This window comes from Pelophylax lessonae (genome assembly GCF_965119305.1).
Source record: "Pelophylax lessonae genome assembly, chromosome: 1".
Taxonomy (NCBI): Eukaryota; Metazoa; Chordata; class Amphibia; order Anura; family Ranidae; genus Pelophylax; species Pelophylax lessonae.
In genome coordinates this window covers 729,391,701-729,408,577 of record NC_138768.1, presented here as the reverse complement: position 1 = coordinate 729,408,577, position 16,877 = coordinate 729,391,701, and the positions used below count along the sequence as shown (strand labels likewise).

Sequence of the window (16,877 nt, the reverse complement as noted above, 5' to 3'; positions counted from 1 at the left end):
TTGCAGAACAAAGACAGGGAATATAATAACCTAGACAATGACAGCATCTCCTTTAAACTTTGAAATCTTTGGACTGAATTTACTGCCAAAATGAACATTAACTCCCAACTCTTTTCTCTGCAGCCATCAGATACTGTGACAGATGCCAGCTTGTGAAGCCTGACCGCTGTCATCACTGCTCTGTTTGTGATAAGTATGAACCCGATTCTCTGTGATCATTTGTACAAGATTAGTTGCTGAGGAGACGTTTGCAGAGCTCTCAGTGCTGTCAGTGTGTAAATGATGTTCTTGTTTCAGCTGGTAGGCATATTGACAGCACTGGTCTACGCTGATGTTGATTATCTTGAATTGAAGAGAAGCCAGAGTACTAAGATTAGCCATTGCGAATAATTGGGTTGTGTATGAGAGGAAGTCTATACTTGACACAAGCTGAAGGGTGCTTCACATGACCCGGATGACTGCTTATAAGAGACAGAAATATTTGAGTGGCACTCAGGGATAAAAGAAAAGAAATACATCATGTTAGCGTATTACACAAATATGACTTTTTTTCTAAAAGAACTTGATTAGATAGGCTGTATAGGGGGTACACTGATATTGGCTGACAGTGTTCCGTGTAAGGTAATATGGGATTTTACTATCAATGGGGTATTGCAATTCATTCTACCCTCCAGCTTGACTTCCTGACAGCAAAAGTTAAATTTTCAAATTTTTTCGAGATATATTGCTTTCCTGCCTTATTCTTTTAGATGTGTTTTTCTGCAATGAATTATGGCCAATAGGACACATGCTTTCTCCTGCTTCCTGAGAACTTGGACAGTTGCTAACTAGCAGAAAAGCATAGCATTAATTGGTACTTGTCTGAGAACTACAGCATTCTGCACTGCCTGTTGGCTGGATCATCACAGCTGTGGTAACACCAACTACCACTTACCGTATTCTTCTAGGCTGGCATTTGCCAGCGTTTTTTGCAGAATTCCAAAATTTGACCATGTCTACTGCACATATATTTGAATTAAGATCTTTATTATTTAATCTACACCAGCCATTCTCAACCTTTCAACCCCTGAGTAACCCCTGAAATAATTTTCAGTTCTCGGGGAACCTTTGTTAAAATCAATTAATTGGAGATCAGTGGGAAAATGTCCATTACATTGGTCATCAGTGGGAGGAATGGCCCCTTACAGTGGTAGTCAGAATGTTACCCTTACAGTTAGCTAGTTAACTAAAAGGATCAATGATGTCTGACTCTGCCAAGTGGTGTTGGTACCATTGAATGGCAAGTGAATCAGCCACAGCGCAAGGTACCCCATTGCAAAATTCCACAGAACCCTGGTTGAGAATTGATGATCGAAACTATTACCCTCATATGTCAAGGACACATTTTACATTTAAATATATTGTAGATTGGGAAATACCCAAGACCAACCTCCCAGATGGTCAATGATGGGGAAGAGGGGAAAAGGGGGAGGGAAAAAGGAAGGATATTCAATGGGACTTTCAAGGTACCGTAATCAAAAGTAATAAACCAGAATTTTTATTAAAAAAATATAGTTTAAAACCAAATAGCAACATATAACAACATATGTAGGCACAAACAGTGTTTACATATAATCTGAACAAAATGTATAGACACAATATGAGTTTTGGCAATCCTGTTATGGATTCTCAAACTTCAAAATGTGTGAACCTCGACATGTTTCGTGGTTGGACCACTTCTTCAGGAGGATACTGTACACATTTATACTTTCATCCAATGTTCAGAGCCAAAGTGGATCACAAATTGGGGACAAAGCCACCAAATCCTCTCACCGGTGGACATGGGAGACACACAAAATTAGATCAAATCCCACAATCCTCCACCTGGATGGAATCCAAAGTGAGAGACTGGACTAGAGCAGATAGAGATGGTGTGCTGATAGTAGTATGCACTGCTCAATAGCAGGGACTCAAAGAAAATTCTTTGGCAATATCTGCTCAGGTGTCCTGAGGCAATAGGAGCATGGAGAGTAGATGATCCGCTGTAGTCCCAATACTTGTATGTCCAGGTGGAGGTGAGGAGTAATAGCGTTTATTACTTTTGATTACGGTACCTTAAAAGTCCCATTCAATATCCTTCCTTTTACCCTCCCCCCTTTTCCCCTCTTCCCCCCATTGACCATCTGGGAGGTTGGTCTTGGGTATTTCCCAATCTACAATATATGCTAACGGGGATGCTGGTACTATTTACTTTCAATATATCACAGGCTTCCACATTTATTTTACTTTTAAAATTCTTTTTTTTTTCACTATTTTAGGTGTATATTGAAGATGGATCATCACTGCCCTTGGTATGTACCAACACAACATATTTAAAGTTGATATTTAATTAAGAGAACACCTCTAAGCACTAGTTATTATTTAAAGTGGCCATGTAACATGGTCTATTGTACGTCATTTCAGAAAAAAAGTGCAGACATTTTATATGATGTCTTTCCTCTTGCTAACCTTCTCACGATTAAATAGGCCTGGACCAGGAAAAAACATTTATTGCTTGTAAGTGTTCAAAATATACCATATCTGATGTTGATATAACGGAAGTCTAAAAATATTCTAGGGTGTCAGGACCCAGATTTAAAACTGGGCACTCCACTGTTTTTAAAGTAGATAAAAGATTTGTATCTTGGCTTCTAATTATGAAAAAGCACCCTGATTCTTTAAAGTGATATTAATATTAACTCTGCCAGTAACCTTATTACTATATTAAACTAAACTGCAGCCAAAAGCTAAATACGCAGTTTAAATACATCTCTTTGAAATGTTTTACCTGCCAAAGCATTATTGACTCAGCATTTTTTTTGTGATTTACCCATCCATGTCACCCTCAATAGCCAGGATCCTTACATAAAATCTAAATAAAAGAAAATGTATGTATCTAACCAGGTTCCAGTTATTTTTTTAGTGCAGGATCATAAATGAAAGTAAGCATCTGATTGTAATAATTTAAACAACAAAATCAGAGAAATATCCCAGTGTGTGTATAATTACTTCCTCAAAGGCACTATCCATATACATATACCTCCCAACAACATTTAGCACTGTATATTGTACTTTAAGATCTTATTTGCACAGGCTGCGATGCCTGTAGTCTGTGAATGGGCCATGTTTATGCAGCTTGAGCCACCGGGTTCTGCATGCAGACAGTCCATGTAATTGTATAGGGTCAAAGTGGCTACACAATAATACCTGTAATGTTTGTAATATGTGTGAAATGTCAGTTTCTAATTGTTGACTTTCACAGGGTGAATGTAACGTTCCCTAACATCCCTGACGTCATATGATGTCCTGGGCTTTAAGTGGGGATATATATAAAAGATGCCTGCAGCGGCATCATTCAGATATCATTTTTTTCCCCTGGCAATTCCCTTCACCATAGGAGAAATCATACCCATTCTTGCAGGCGGCAGGAGGGGACAGAAACCACCCAGTATGGAAGTGGTTAAAAAAAATTGCACAGCTATTCCTCCTGTTAAACTGCACGTACATTAATTTTGAGAGAAGGGGGCAAAAATTAATGTTATTAGTCTATTTGTTCACCTGTTCTAATATTTTTCATTTATAAGCATAGGGTGAATCAGGAAGATACAGCATTATGACCAATAGATGGAGTTGAAAATCATAATAAATAAATAAATAAACTCTGGTTAAAAAAAAAGACAATTTTATTTAGATATGTATTCTAAACTGAAAAACGACCTATCTATTGCTCTCAGCCTCTTCAATATCTCCATTTTTTTTTGTTTCTGTGATCTGACTCCTGACTCTGTTAGAGGGCGGCTACGTTCATTCTCCATGGTCCCACTGTATGTAAAAAGGTAGCCACCCTCTCTTTTTTGTTTGTTCCCAAGACAGATTAGGGACTATGAACTATGGACCACGTATTAGTAGTGTACAGAGAGCAGTTCACATGACCACAACTAATGTCCACTGCTCATTCTTTTCAGATGAATGAGACGGCAAAAGGGAGAGGTCTGGGAGGTCACAGAAAGAGGCAGAAAAACATAGGCAGAAAAAGAAGAAACAATTTTAGGAATAGATTGTTCCTTCATTAAGTAGTGGGTGTGTATGGATTATTTTTGCAGAATAGGATATTGTTTAGTGTCATTTTAAGTGTAATGAATAAGCTACCGCAGAGAGTGTAGCCCTGTTCACATCTGTGCGTAGCGGAAATGTAGGCAAAAATGCACTAAAATGCGCAACGCAGTGGTGTTACAAATATTACTTAAAGTGGAAGTAAACTTGCCAAATACACTTTTCCCCATTTAAATAATTAGCAAATTTTCTATAAATCGCTGTCTCTAGATCTCTTCTAATTTGCTTACTTTTCCTGCAATTCATCGTTGTCCAGTTCTATGACGTCACCAGCGCATGTGCAGAATGTCCCCTATTTAAGGCACGCTTATCATGCCGTTAGTCCTTTCAGTAACATGCTGTGGCTTCGTCATGTCCTCTCTGTGGCATTCCTCTGCAATCCCGCGAGAGTACAGACTCATTCAGAATTTCCTGTTTACACCCCCATGTGACTTGCAACATCACAGGGGGTGTAACCATCCGTGTATAGCCCGGGACAGGAGCGAGAAGCTCACCTGACAGGGTTGCCACTGTAATCTGGAATGAAAACGAGTCTTGGCTAAAACCTCACTGGGCATGTGCGAGAATATGGAAGGGAGAAACAGAAAGGGCGGAAGCTGCCTCGGAAGACAAAATATAAGATGGCGCTGGCTTCAGACATGAAGGAAGAAAATAAAAAACACACCAAATAACAGTAAGAAACATCCAAAGAGATCACTAACTAGGCAGAATGTAATGGAAAGATTTATTATACTGGCTGCATTGAGAAGGAGCACTCGAGGGGCAGAGTTTACTTCCTCTTTAATAGCACCCCAATTACTCCAATGAACGTGTAAAAAATGTGCAAAGATGCATGTCACAAAGCGCGCTTGACTTAGTGCCAAAATATCGTATATGAGCTTCTTTGGCGCATTTTTGGAGCTGAGCGAGACCCATTCAAATGAATGATGCCGCTACAAAAACAATTACAGTAGTGATTAGAATGCCATCCAGACAACAAAAAAGATAATTGGTGTCATGCCGCTGACTCTGCCAAGTAGCCTTGACCCTGAAACTATGCAGGCATCATCAAATGAGAGGTCAATTAGCCCACAGCTCAAAGAACCCATAGCAATCTGCGGAGGAACACTAGGGTGCTATGTAATCCTGATTAAGAATGGATGATCTAAAGGTAAAAAACATTTTTTTGTCTGCTACATTGTATCATTTCTGTACCACAATTCCCTTTCTGTAGTAGCTAATTCATTAGTCTGTCATTGGTGAACACACGAATCTTCATAGGCTTTGTACACAGTGCAGGTCTTGCTCATATTATTTCCTCTTCTATTCAAGTGTACTAATCTAGGCCATACAATACACAAAGCAGATTTCTATCCTGCAACCACAGGTTCACGGACAGTGTTGATGGAGGAATCCCTCCCGCTGAGTGATTGTTGCTAGCGGCTATACCAGCCTTTAGCGATAAACATATGTAAAAACCGGCCTGGTTGTAGCCAAGTTGGATCGATTGATAAACTTGGGTAGTCAGCCTGCCCATACATGATTTGAATCTCAAACCATCTATGGCCAGCCTTAGCCTATAATGTTAGGCATTTCTCTATTGGTTAAAGGTTCTTTTCCTCGCATGGTCCAATGTCCTCATGGTTATTTTCTCTTACTAGAACAAATGTTAGGGAATGTTACATTCACCCTGTGAATGACCGCAAATAGAATCTGACATTCTACACATATCGCAAAAATTACGGCATTATCAATGAAATTGGCACAGTAAATGTATTTATAAATAGACCCCATGATGTTTAATGTCATATGTAATTATTTTACTATGTCTAAGAATTTATGAACATTTTTTAGCAAGTACAAATAAATAAAAATGACTTTTTTTTTTTTATAATCCTATATACACATGTTGTTATGTTTTTAATATATTTTTACCTCACTGGTATATTTAAATTCCACCATAGAGTGATAAATATTATTGGGATAAGCATCTGATTGATTCCTTTTTCCATCTTCTTGTGCAAGCCCCAGTTTTACTGTCTGACTTTTCTCAAATCCTTTTTGGGATTTATGTGTGAACGAAAGGATCTGGACAGCCGCACTCCAATATAGTCACCTTTATTAAATAAAAAGACAGTCCATACAGCAAATGAAGGAATCAGATATAGGTAACCTATTTTACACCCTTACTGGGGCTTAGTCATAGCTAAAATAACAGGTTAAAAACACAGATATATATGCAAGTATAAATGACTAAATGATTGTACATTCCAGCTTTAACATTATAATCTGTAGCCAATAGAACACACGCGGAAGGGATTTGGAAAACCGAAGCAATCGGATAAGCCCATGTGTTATCGAAGCTCTTCATTGACCCTTTATTTTGTGAAAACGCCCCCTATTTTAAGCCCATTCAAATGAAATGTGAAATATAAATAATCAGAAATCATACAGAATGTAAAAATAAAATTGTAAAAAAAGTAGATATAAAATGAAAACCATGTATGAGAAAGTGTTCATATTGCTACAGGTATGCCAAGGAAAAGCTATATATTCAAATGGCTGCCGGGGAATGTCTCATAAAAATACATAAATGTGAAATAGCACAAAAGAGAGAGACTCCTGTAGATAAACAAAATAAATCCCTTGGCACATCTGGAACAAAAACGAAAAAACTCAAGGTAGGAGATATCCACTCAGAAAGAAGGTGCTACTATCATATATATATATATATATATGTATATATATATATATATATATATATATATAAAAATACAAAAAAAATTGAAGATGGGATTTACTTGTACAAAGAAAAACGTGAGCTCACATTGAATTAAATGTAAAAGTCTGACTGCATACTAAATCTGCATACAAAATCCACAAAGATCCTGATAAAATGAGTAGGAATTCAAAAGGTTTTTTTTGCCCTCTCTAAATCAGATGAACTCACCATGTTGTTTGTGCGATTCTTCCTGTGCAGGGTTATATGAGTTACAGCATGTGAATCATCATTGGGGAAAATTATGCGTTTGAGTTGAAGCCAGGCACATAGACGCTGAGTCAGCTTATTATATTTACTTGAGAAGCCGCATACATACTAATTCTGGCCAATCATTATATATAATCAGAGAGGCAGTAACATTTTGGCTAAAATCTTTTGTAGGAAATCTGTCTGGATTCATCTATGAATCCTTTTCTGTTTTTTGAGGCTTCTTGCACACGAGGATGTTCAGGAGCAGTGCGTCCCCCTCCACATATTAGGTCACCTGGGAGGGACAGGTGCAGCATCTGACCTTGCTGCTGCAGGCAATCTGTCAGCCAAAGGTCATCCCTGAATGCACAGAGCAATAAACACATGTATCACTAAGTATAGCTTGGCCGCAGCTTGCCATAGACTTTGACAGGTTGCTGCAGGGGGGCTGGATCCTGCAGTTGCACTCCCATGTGGTTCAAAACACCAGAATAGACTAATTCTAGAGGGGTCTGTGTGCAAGGGGCCTTAGCACTTTAGGTTTTGGATGTGGCTTTGTAGGTTCTGATTTTGCTTTGCATTGCTTCAAACCTTACAGGCATATTTATTCACAGCACCGCAAACTCATGTAAGCTGGTGGGCAAGCCAATGTAGGTGCCTGCAGAATGCCCCATATACTTGAGGGTAAATTAAAGCATTGGACTGGGAGCTGTGTTCTGTGCACCTTAAATTACAGTGCTCTGTGGTCAATATGTTTCTTTGGCCTTTTCATATACTTTAACTATCAGCCTCCATCCATCTTTCATAGTAGAGCCTTTTTCCTCACTGATATCAGGTTTTAAGGCCACAGCCTGGGAGATATGCAATCCACCATGCAGTAGTATCTTACATTTCTGAAGAAGTGTTTCCAATACAGTTCAATTCCAGTAGCTCATGGCACTACTGCACCTGCAAGACGAATGTGCTTTAAATCTGTCCCATTATCATTTTGGGGTCCTATGCCCAAAGCTTCCACATTTTACAGCTCAGCACCCCAAGCCTCCAGGCCTTATTATCCATAACAACCATCTCTAAAATGACAACCCTACCCTATGCTATGGAGGATTTGTTGTCATGTGTATGTTCATTTCTAGGTAAATCCCAACATAAGTGCCTTAGGTATATACTTCACCTGGCTCCAAACTGCCAGAAAGATGCACTTCATCTATTTACAGAGATAGTGTACCTAGATTCTCCTGTCAGTCCTCCAGCTGGGATTCTCTATTGAGTCCTGCAGATATTCTGAACCAGTGTAATCAGTTATTCTAAATAATTATCTGCATCTTATAGGCATACTGTACATCAGTGTCCATCTCCAAGAGTGTTGAAAATGTAACTAAAATTCACTAAAGGGACTTTCCTTTACTGAATACTCAGCGGTGGTAGTATGAATTTAAAGGGTTAAAGCTATTCTGCAATGTCTTAGCCTACTGTTCTATGCAGTGCTTCATATGTGTGATATTTAGTGTAAACTTGTCAGATGTACAGTATGTTAGTCTATAAAGTAACATTGAGGTGAAAGATGGGTACCAAACTGTGTCTGCAAGAACTTTTTCAATCATCTTAACCTCACTTCTACTAGCAGTAGAAGTCATCATACCCTTTTAACAGTCCACCACCTGATCCTCAGTGGCTACTACAGACTCTAGGTCATTGGTGTTCGCAGCTTATTGCATTAGGGTGTGCACCTCAGAGCACAAACATACGTGAGTGTGTATCAGCAGAGCAGTGCACGGTGTCAGTAGAGCAGAGATTGGTGTCAGTAGGGCAGTGGATGGTATCAGTAGAGCAGAGATTGGTGTCAGTAGGGCAGTGGATGGTATCAGTAGAGCAGAGATTGGTGTCAGTAGGGCAGTGGATGGTATCAGTAGAGCAGAGATTGGTGTCAGTAGGGCAGTGGATGGTATCAGTAGAGCAGAGGTTGGTGTCAGTAGGGCAGTGGATGGTATCAGTAGAGCAGAGATTGGTGTCAGTAGGGCAGTGGATGGTATCAGTAGAGCAGAGATTGGTGTCAGTAGGGCAGTGAATGGTGTCAGTAGAGCAGAGATTGGTGTCAGTAGGGCAGTGGATGGTATCAGTAGAGCAGAGATTGGTGTCAGTAAGGCAATGGATGGTATCAGTAGAGCAGAGATTGGTGTCAGTAGGGCAGTGGATGGTATCAGTAGAGCAGAGATTGGTGTCAGTAGGGCAGTGGATGGTATCAGTAGAGCAGAGATTGGTGTCAGTAGGGCAGTGGATGGTATCAGTAGAGCAGAGATTGGTGTCAGTAGGGCAGTGGATGGTATCAGTAGAGCAGAGATTGGTGTCAGTAGGGCAGTGGATGGTATCAGTAGAGCAGAGATTGGTGTCAGTAGGGCAGTGGATGGTATCAGTAGAGCAGAGATTGGTGTCAGTAGGGCAGTGGATGGTATCAGTAGAGCAAAGATTGGTGTCAGCAGAGCAGTGGACGGTGTCAGTAGAGCAGAGATTGATGTCAATGGGGCAGTGGATGGTATCAGTAGTTTATTAGTATTATTATTATTTTTTACAATTGTATTTTTTATTATTTTTTTTTTTTACAATTTGTTTTAGGAGCCCTGTTGGGGGGCTTTAGTGAAAGGTCAAGAGTCTAAACAGAGTCCTGATGTCTCACTTTTGAAAAGAAAAAGAAACTGAGGACACAGATTCCCCAGTCCCTTCCTGTTTATTCACAAACTAAAGCATAGTAAACTTAGTTTACTATGCTACAGTTAAAGGGTTTGTAAAGTCAGAAGGTTTTTTATCTTAATGCAATCTATGCATTAAGATAAACGTTCTGTGTGCAGCGGCCCTCCCCAGTCCCCCTAATACTTACCTGTGCCCCCTTTCAATCCAGCGATGTTTATGACTGTCTCAGCCATCAGGGACTCCCCTGCTCATTGATTAAGACACAGCAGTGGTTCCATTGGCTCCTGCTGCTGTCAATCAAAGTCAGCCAATGAGGAGAGAGAGGGGGCGGGGCGAACCACAGCTCCGTGTCTAAATGTATACACGGAGCTGTGACTCGGCTCGGGTGCCGCCATAGCAAACTGCTTGCTGTGGGGGTACTCAAAGGGAGGGAGGGGCCAGGAGAATAGGAGGATCCAGACTGCTCTGTGCAAAACCAACTGCACAGAGCAGGGAAGTATGACGTTTGTTTTTTTTTATTGAAAAAAAATTAGACTTTACAATCACTTTAAGAATGAACACAGATCACTCACTGTGTTCATTCAGAAAAGGAAAGGGCCTATTAATTCAATATTAATGGCCCCTTTCCCTGCTCTCCATCCTGAAGCATCTCTCGCAGCAGCCAGTGGGAGAGTAGAGGAGGAAAGCTGGAAGCACTGCATAGGGGAGAACGGGAGCACCAGACAGCAGGGAGAATCGGCAGTGCACAGGGTGAATAGGGTGCACCCAGGCACACTCGGCACACCCTGTGCACATGCCTATGCTCTAGAAATAGATAGCTGAATAACAGGGTAGGGCTTAGTGCTCGTGAGGTTAGGGTTTGGGCTCTAGTCAGACAAGTTTAGGCCTACACAATCTGGACACATTGCCAGGAACAACAGTTTATGCATTTCATCATCGTTTGATTTTGCGGTACAGAATTTTGCACCAGCAATGATATACTAGGATGATAAATAAGAAATACTAGGCGGGATTAAGCTTACAATGCTCAGGCTTTGCATATATATGAAATATTAGAAAAGCTATTTTACTGACATGATCCAAGTGTCTGTGGCTGAAGTGGCCTAGAGTATTAAAAGTCCCAGCTGAAAGACATGGCACATTTATACACCAGGCTGACAGGCTTTCTTTAGGCTAGAATACAATAATTAATTAGCTTTCTAGTAAAGGGAACTGTTGCAGTAGTAACAATTTTCCCTACTTGTAAAGACAATAAAGTTAAGCTAAAGGAAAGACAAATGATGCCCGCAGAATCAGATGCATTCTTTCATTCTCTAATCCAGGCTAAAAAGACAACAGCTGGAATCTGGTAATGCCAAAGTGTGTTGTACACGAGACCTAGCTCTCCTCAATCATAGCTTCATAAGTGATTTGTGCTTGTTTGTTTTTGTAGGGTGAACAACTGCGTTGGATTCTCCAACTATAAGTTTTTTCTGCTCTTTCTGGCCTATTCCTTGCTGTATTGCCTATTTATTGTTGCCACAGATCTGCAGTATTTTATCAAGTTTTGGACAGTAAGTATGTTCTATGTTTACTGTAGGTATCAATGTTTCCAATCCTCAGCTTTTGTGCTAATGTATTATTTCAGTTTGGATACCTACAGATATTGGTCCACCATAGTTCCCACAAAGCTATGCCTCAGTGGCTGAGGTACCAACAATTCAAATCCTTCCAAAATTCCCTCCAGAACAAAAAACAACTTTTCTCTTATATTCATTTAAGGACACAACTTGTCAGTATTCTTGACCATAGGGGTAAAATGCTACCTTCAGGAGTAGGACATTAGGTGGAGAAAACACAGTACCACCTATGGGTAGTTCTAACTGGTAGTTGAACCCCCTTTGCGATAGGCAACTCAGTTTTTTCTGCCAACTTTCGGAGTTTGGACCTAGCTCCCTGCTGGGTCTCTTAGTTCCACATTCTTCTTCTTTTTTTCTTAGGATTTCTCCTGCATAGGTCTTCAATCAACAGCTGAGCTAGGCAACAGGCTGAATGATCTAGACCCAGTATCACCCCAGCTAGGCTGAAAGATCTAGATCCAGTATTCAGCTGGGCTATTGAGCGCATACAGAGCCCTAGATACATACGGGTTTTGCTGCAACGACCCTATCCTGGATCCTGGGGAGCCCTGTGAGTGGTCCTCACAGGGGGCATATATGACCAAGTGACCTTGTTGCTCTGTCACAGTGTTCCCCCAGGCAGACAGCAACCCCTTTCCAGTGTAGAGGTGTTCTGTCGGAGAGGGTTCCCCGCTTCATTTGAGGTGGTAAGTAGCATTGTACATCCTCCTTCCCCCTCCTCTCCCTGGGTGGCTGGATTGGTCTACGGGTACTTTTTATTTTCTCCCCATGTGTGTGTCCAAGTGTTACTAGCACTGTGCTCCTCGGGAAAGGAAAGGTACATTCGGTGGCTCCATCCAGCCACTTGCAATGTCTCCAGATGAACAGGCAGCTCCCTGCCTTTGGCCAGGGAAAGCCTGCCATTTTTCAGGTAGTCCCTGAGGCGGTTGTGGTGTATGGTGGCACTTCACTGTAGGTGGGTTGGTCTTGATTCTGGCCGCTTATTCCGAGCTTCTGCGGCCATTTCGGTGTGGGTGGGTAAGTGCAGGTGCCCTGCTGATAATGTCATACCCGAAACGCAGTTTCTCCCTGGAGACACATGTGTGGTGCAGTCTTGCATTCTACAACCTTGCTGCATAAGGACGACTCCTAAGGGGTGGGAAGTTTGTTTTCATCTAAATCCCTTCCCTGCAATTGTGTCTTGGGGCATCTAGGGTGCTGCATCCTCCTTCCTGTGAAACATAAAAGGTAGAAAGTTTCCTGATTTGCCAGACTTCATCTGTGGATTTTCCTGCTTTCTGACAACTGGATTCCCAAACTCATATCATTGGGCTGCACAATAGAGTTCCTTCTATCCACCAGTGAAGTCCCTTTCTTCTGAGCTCCTATGGCTGTAAACAACTTGCTTCTTCAGGTCATTTATGAGAGGTTCTGGGGGTTGATTCCAACCTGTTTACGATTCAGAAGAAGGGAAGGGTCAGGTCCTCTAGGCCTGAATCATTTTTGTAAAGGTACAAATATTATTGATAGAATCCATCTGTTCTGCTATTTTGTGGGGGCCTTCCTTCATCAGGGGAATCTCTTGGCCTCCATAGATGTCAAAAACATATAATTATTTGTTTCTATCTGTGCCTGGGCACCAGCATGTTCTGCTCTTTGTAGTAAGGGATGCTCATTACCATTTGTTGTTTTCCCCTTTGGTCCAGCTTTTGTCTCTCTGGTGTTTACCAAAGTGCTGGCTTTGGTCCTTTGACCCTGGCATTATTGAGACAATGGGGTATTGCTGGGATAAGCAGGAAGAGTCTCACTCATCCTTGATGGACAATGTGGCGATCATCATTCGCATTCTACAAGTGTTCGGTTGGAATCTGTAATTCAAAAAGTCTGCTCTGATCCCAACCAGGCATCTGGAATACCTGGGGCCAATTCCAGGCTGGACAACTTTTGGAAACTTCTGACTGCTGCCTTGCTGATGGTCTTCTCTGCGGTTCTGCATGCAGGTCCTGGACCTCATGTTGTCTACCTTTAAGGCTGTCCCTTAAGAGCTGTTGCATACAAGGGTTCTGCAGAAGGAAATCCTACAGTATGTATATGGGACAAGGTTCCTGCATCCTTGGACTGATGGTTCTGTGTGGGAGGATCTGTCAAGCCCTCCCTCCTCTGGTGGCTTCAGTCTCTGTCTCTTCTGTCCGGGAAGTTATTTCTCCCTCTTCAATGGACAGTGGTCTTGATGGCAGCCAGCCTGTCTAGCTGGGGGGTTCTGGGTCTGAGGTTGGCCCAGAGTTGTTGGACGTTGGAGGAGTCTCAGTTCCCTATCTATGTCTTGGAGATATTTTGCTGTTGCCGCCGTGGGACTTGAACCTAGTTCTTTCGGTTCTTCAGAAACCACCCTTTTAGAATATTAGGGCTCTTCCCTTGGTGACTCTCTTCCAGAAGATTGCATTTTTGGATGCTATTACTTCCGCACACTGCATGATGGAGCTGGTGGCCTAACATTAGAGAAAACTGGATTTTTTGTTCCTCACCGCAAAATCCCTTTCTCTGAGTTCATTGAAGGACACAACATCAACCCCTCTATCATGTTTTCCTTTGCACTGCTTTGTGGCTAACTGAGATGCCTATCGGAGATTGGGGGGGGGGGGGGTTGACTACCAGTTAGGACTGCCAATAGGAGGTACTGTGTTTTCTTTTTCTCTAAGTAGTGTCCTACTCCTGAAGACGGCGCTATAACCCTACAGTCAAGAATACTGAGAAGTTGTGCCCTTCAATGAACTCAGAGAAAAGGATTCTACAGTAACAAAAAATCCCATTATTGTCCCCCCCCCCCCCACACACACACACACACACTCTTTGAACACTTTCTTCTCCAAGACTCCTCCCCTACACAAGTCATCTCTCCACTCTATGGCATCTTGCTGAATATCTCCCACGCCTTCTTACCATATTATACTAAAAAATGGTAAAAGGAGGTGAAGACTCTACAAAAATTCAGAGGACTGGGAAAATATACCTTTAGCCATTGCTCATCTATAGCCTGCAAGACCCAGGAGAAGTCCTGTCCCACTGGTATAGGTGCCCTTTCATCTTAAATTCTTACTAGCCTTCAATATTTAACAAATGCTAGAGATGCTCCACTAACACCAAGGCCCACATTTGGTGGACTTGCCCCTTGAATAAAAAATTCTGGGATAAGATTTTGATAATCTTTAACAGGGTTACAGGGACCATTGCCCCTAATACACCGCAATTCACCCTACTTTCCATGATCCTTAAACCCCTGAAATCTCCTAAAGACATTCTGCAACACTTTCCGAATGCAGCCAGGGCTCTAACCCTCCCAACAGTGATGTACCCAGCATATCTCCTCAGTTGCCGAATGGATCTTAGAACTAGCCTCCATTATGAGGATGGAATGTTCAACCCACTTGACATGAACAATTCTACTTTCCTACAGGTAGGTTCTATCAAACAAGGAATGCAGAATGTAAACTAAATATACCATCAAAGATGACTATAGATATGGCAACTATTGGGAGAAAGTAATTAGACCCATATTATACACATACAGTTATCTTTGGTTCCACAACCATGGAAGAAATTAAGGACGGATGCTGAGCGACTAGATGACATAGGTTTTCCTACATAGTTACAGACAAAACTAATAAAAATAAACCTGTCATCAGTGAAACATCGAGGCCATATTGCTGAACTCTCCTTTTGAAAATGCTAGTAACCTGGCTATCATGCTGACTCTGGCTTCAAGTCTTTGACTCCCTAAAAGAAATATTTAGATAAGGACTACTGACAAAATGTCAAAATATAGAAAGACAACAGTAACAGACAAGAACTGTACTGATAAGTTCAATGGTAAATTGCAAGTGAAAACTAGCCAATTTATATCAACATATCTGGAAGTACAAAGATCACTATAGCACAATTCTAAGCTCATTTATTGCCAGGAGCATCCTGAGTCCTAAAGCCTGTGGAGGTGAAATATGCAAATTCCAAGACTTCGGATAGTAATCAACAGTATCTCTAGCTGCTGCATTTTATTCTTAAGAATTAGTTTAGCATGTTTGCATACTGGTAGGTATCTAATCTAATATAATAAAGTCCAAGTGTCTCTGCGTCCAGTCCCTGTGTCCGTGGGATTGCGCTACTGTGCATGTGCCCCACGGACAGCCGTTGGGACTTGGAGCGCTGAGACTTCGGGCGGCCGGGCTGTCAGAGGGGCGGTCGGCAGCAGCGTGTTAAGTGGGCGTGTGTATCCCGGGAAGGCGTCTGTGCCCCGGGGAAGAGGGGCGGGGCCAGGCGCAGTAGAGCGGTGGAGCGGTCGGCTCTCCGGAGATGGCTTTCAGAAGGAGGAAAACTTACCCCATCTTCAGCCAGGAGTTCGTCATCCACAACCATTGCGAACATCGGCTTCTTCTTCATCATCTGCGTCCTCCTCGGGCTCATGTTTGAGGTAGGAGTCTCCCTCCCCCCGCAGAAATTCCATGCATCTCCTCCCCAGCCTGCACTCCTCCGGAGGGGGGGTTTGGTCCTGCACGGGGTGTCCCCCTCCGGCATAATGCGGTGTGTATGTAGATTGCTGATGTGTCCATCCCGCTCCCCTCTGCATTCCAGGCTCCACAGCGCCCCCTGCTGGAGGGGGCAGCACTGGCTTGGCTGAAGTGTCAGCTCTTCTGCCTCTGATCACACTGCTGACCTGGCACCTCTGATCCTCAATTCTTTATGATATGATCACATCTCCCTGCACATCACCCCTGGGCTCTTCTATCAGAAACTCTTATTGCCCCCCCCTATATAATTATATATATCTTACTATATAAAGTACAAGTGTCTCTGCGTCCAGTCCCTGTGTCCGTGGGATTGCGCTACTGCGCATGTGCCCCACGGACAGCCGCTGGGACTTGGAGCGCAGAGACTTCGGGCGGCCGGGCGAAACTCTTGAAGCGACGGGTGTGCGCGGGCACACGGCGGGTGCGCGCTCGCACGCGAGAGCAGCTCGGTCAGCTCTGCGCGTGTCCCCGATGTTGCTAGGGCAACAGGGACGCTATGCGCAGAGCTGGCTACGTCATGCGGCTCTCGCGTTGTTAGAAAAAATTTTGACCACATATGTTCTAGCGCCTGTTAATTTAACGGGCTTAATGTCTAGAATTTAATAAATGAACTGTCTGGAAATTCAGGGAAATGAGGATCAGTGTGAAAAACCCCAAAACAGGATAAAATTACGGTACGCTGTAGAGGCACATAGACTTCTTTTTATCAGCTTAAATATTTATGTGACCGAATCTGCAGAACAAAAGTTCCAAAGTGTATAGGCTTAGAATCCAATCCACTAGGGATTTTTAAAACTGAATGCCTGTCACAATTGTAACCAAGCATAGCAGGTATCCCCCCTACCCCCCACCCCCATCCCCATGGATTTGGTTATAGTTGCAACTGAAGCCACTGTCCCTGCTTCTACTGTTCAGCCTTGGCTTGGGTTATGAGGTCCAGGGATGTCTGAA

At 42.4% G+C, this 16,877-nt stretch overlaps 1 protein-coding gene across 2 annotated transcripts in view; it reads left to right on the top strand.

The window, feature by feature from the left end:
* ZDHHC2 (zDHHC palmitoyltransferase 2) overlaps positions 1-16,877 on the top strand; it is a 172,902-nt gene that overhangs the window by 105,094 nt on the left and 50,931 nt on the right. For both annotated transcript variants that reach the window (XM_082243043.1, XM_082243044.1), the window contains 3 exons: positions 124-193; positions 2,298-2,330; positions 11,199-11,319. In XM_082243043.1, coding sequence (XP_082099169.1) covers positions 124-193; positions 2,298-2,330; positions 11,199-11,319 — 224 coding nt within the window. The remainder of the gene's footprint in view (positions 1-123; positions 194-2,297; positions 2,331-11,198; positions 11,320-16,877) is intronic.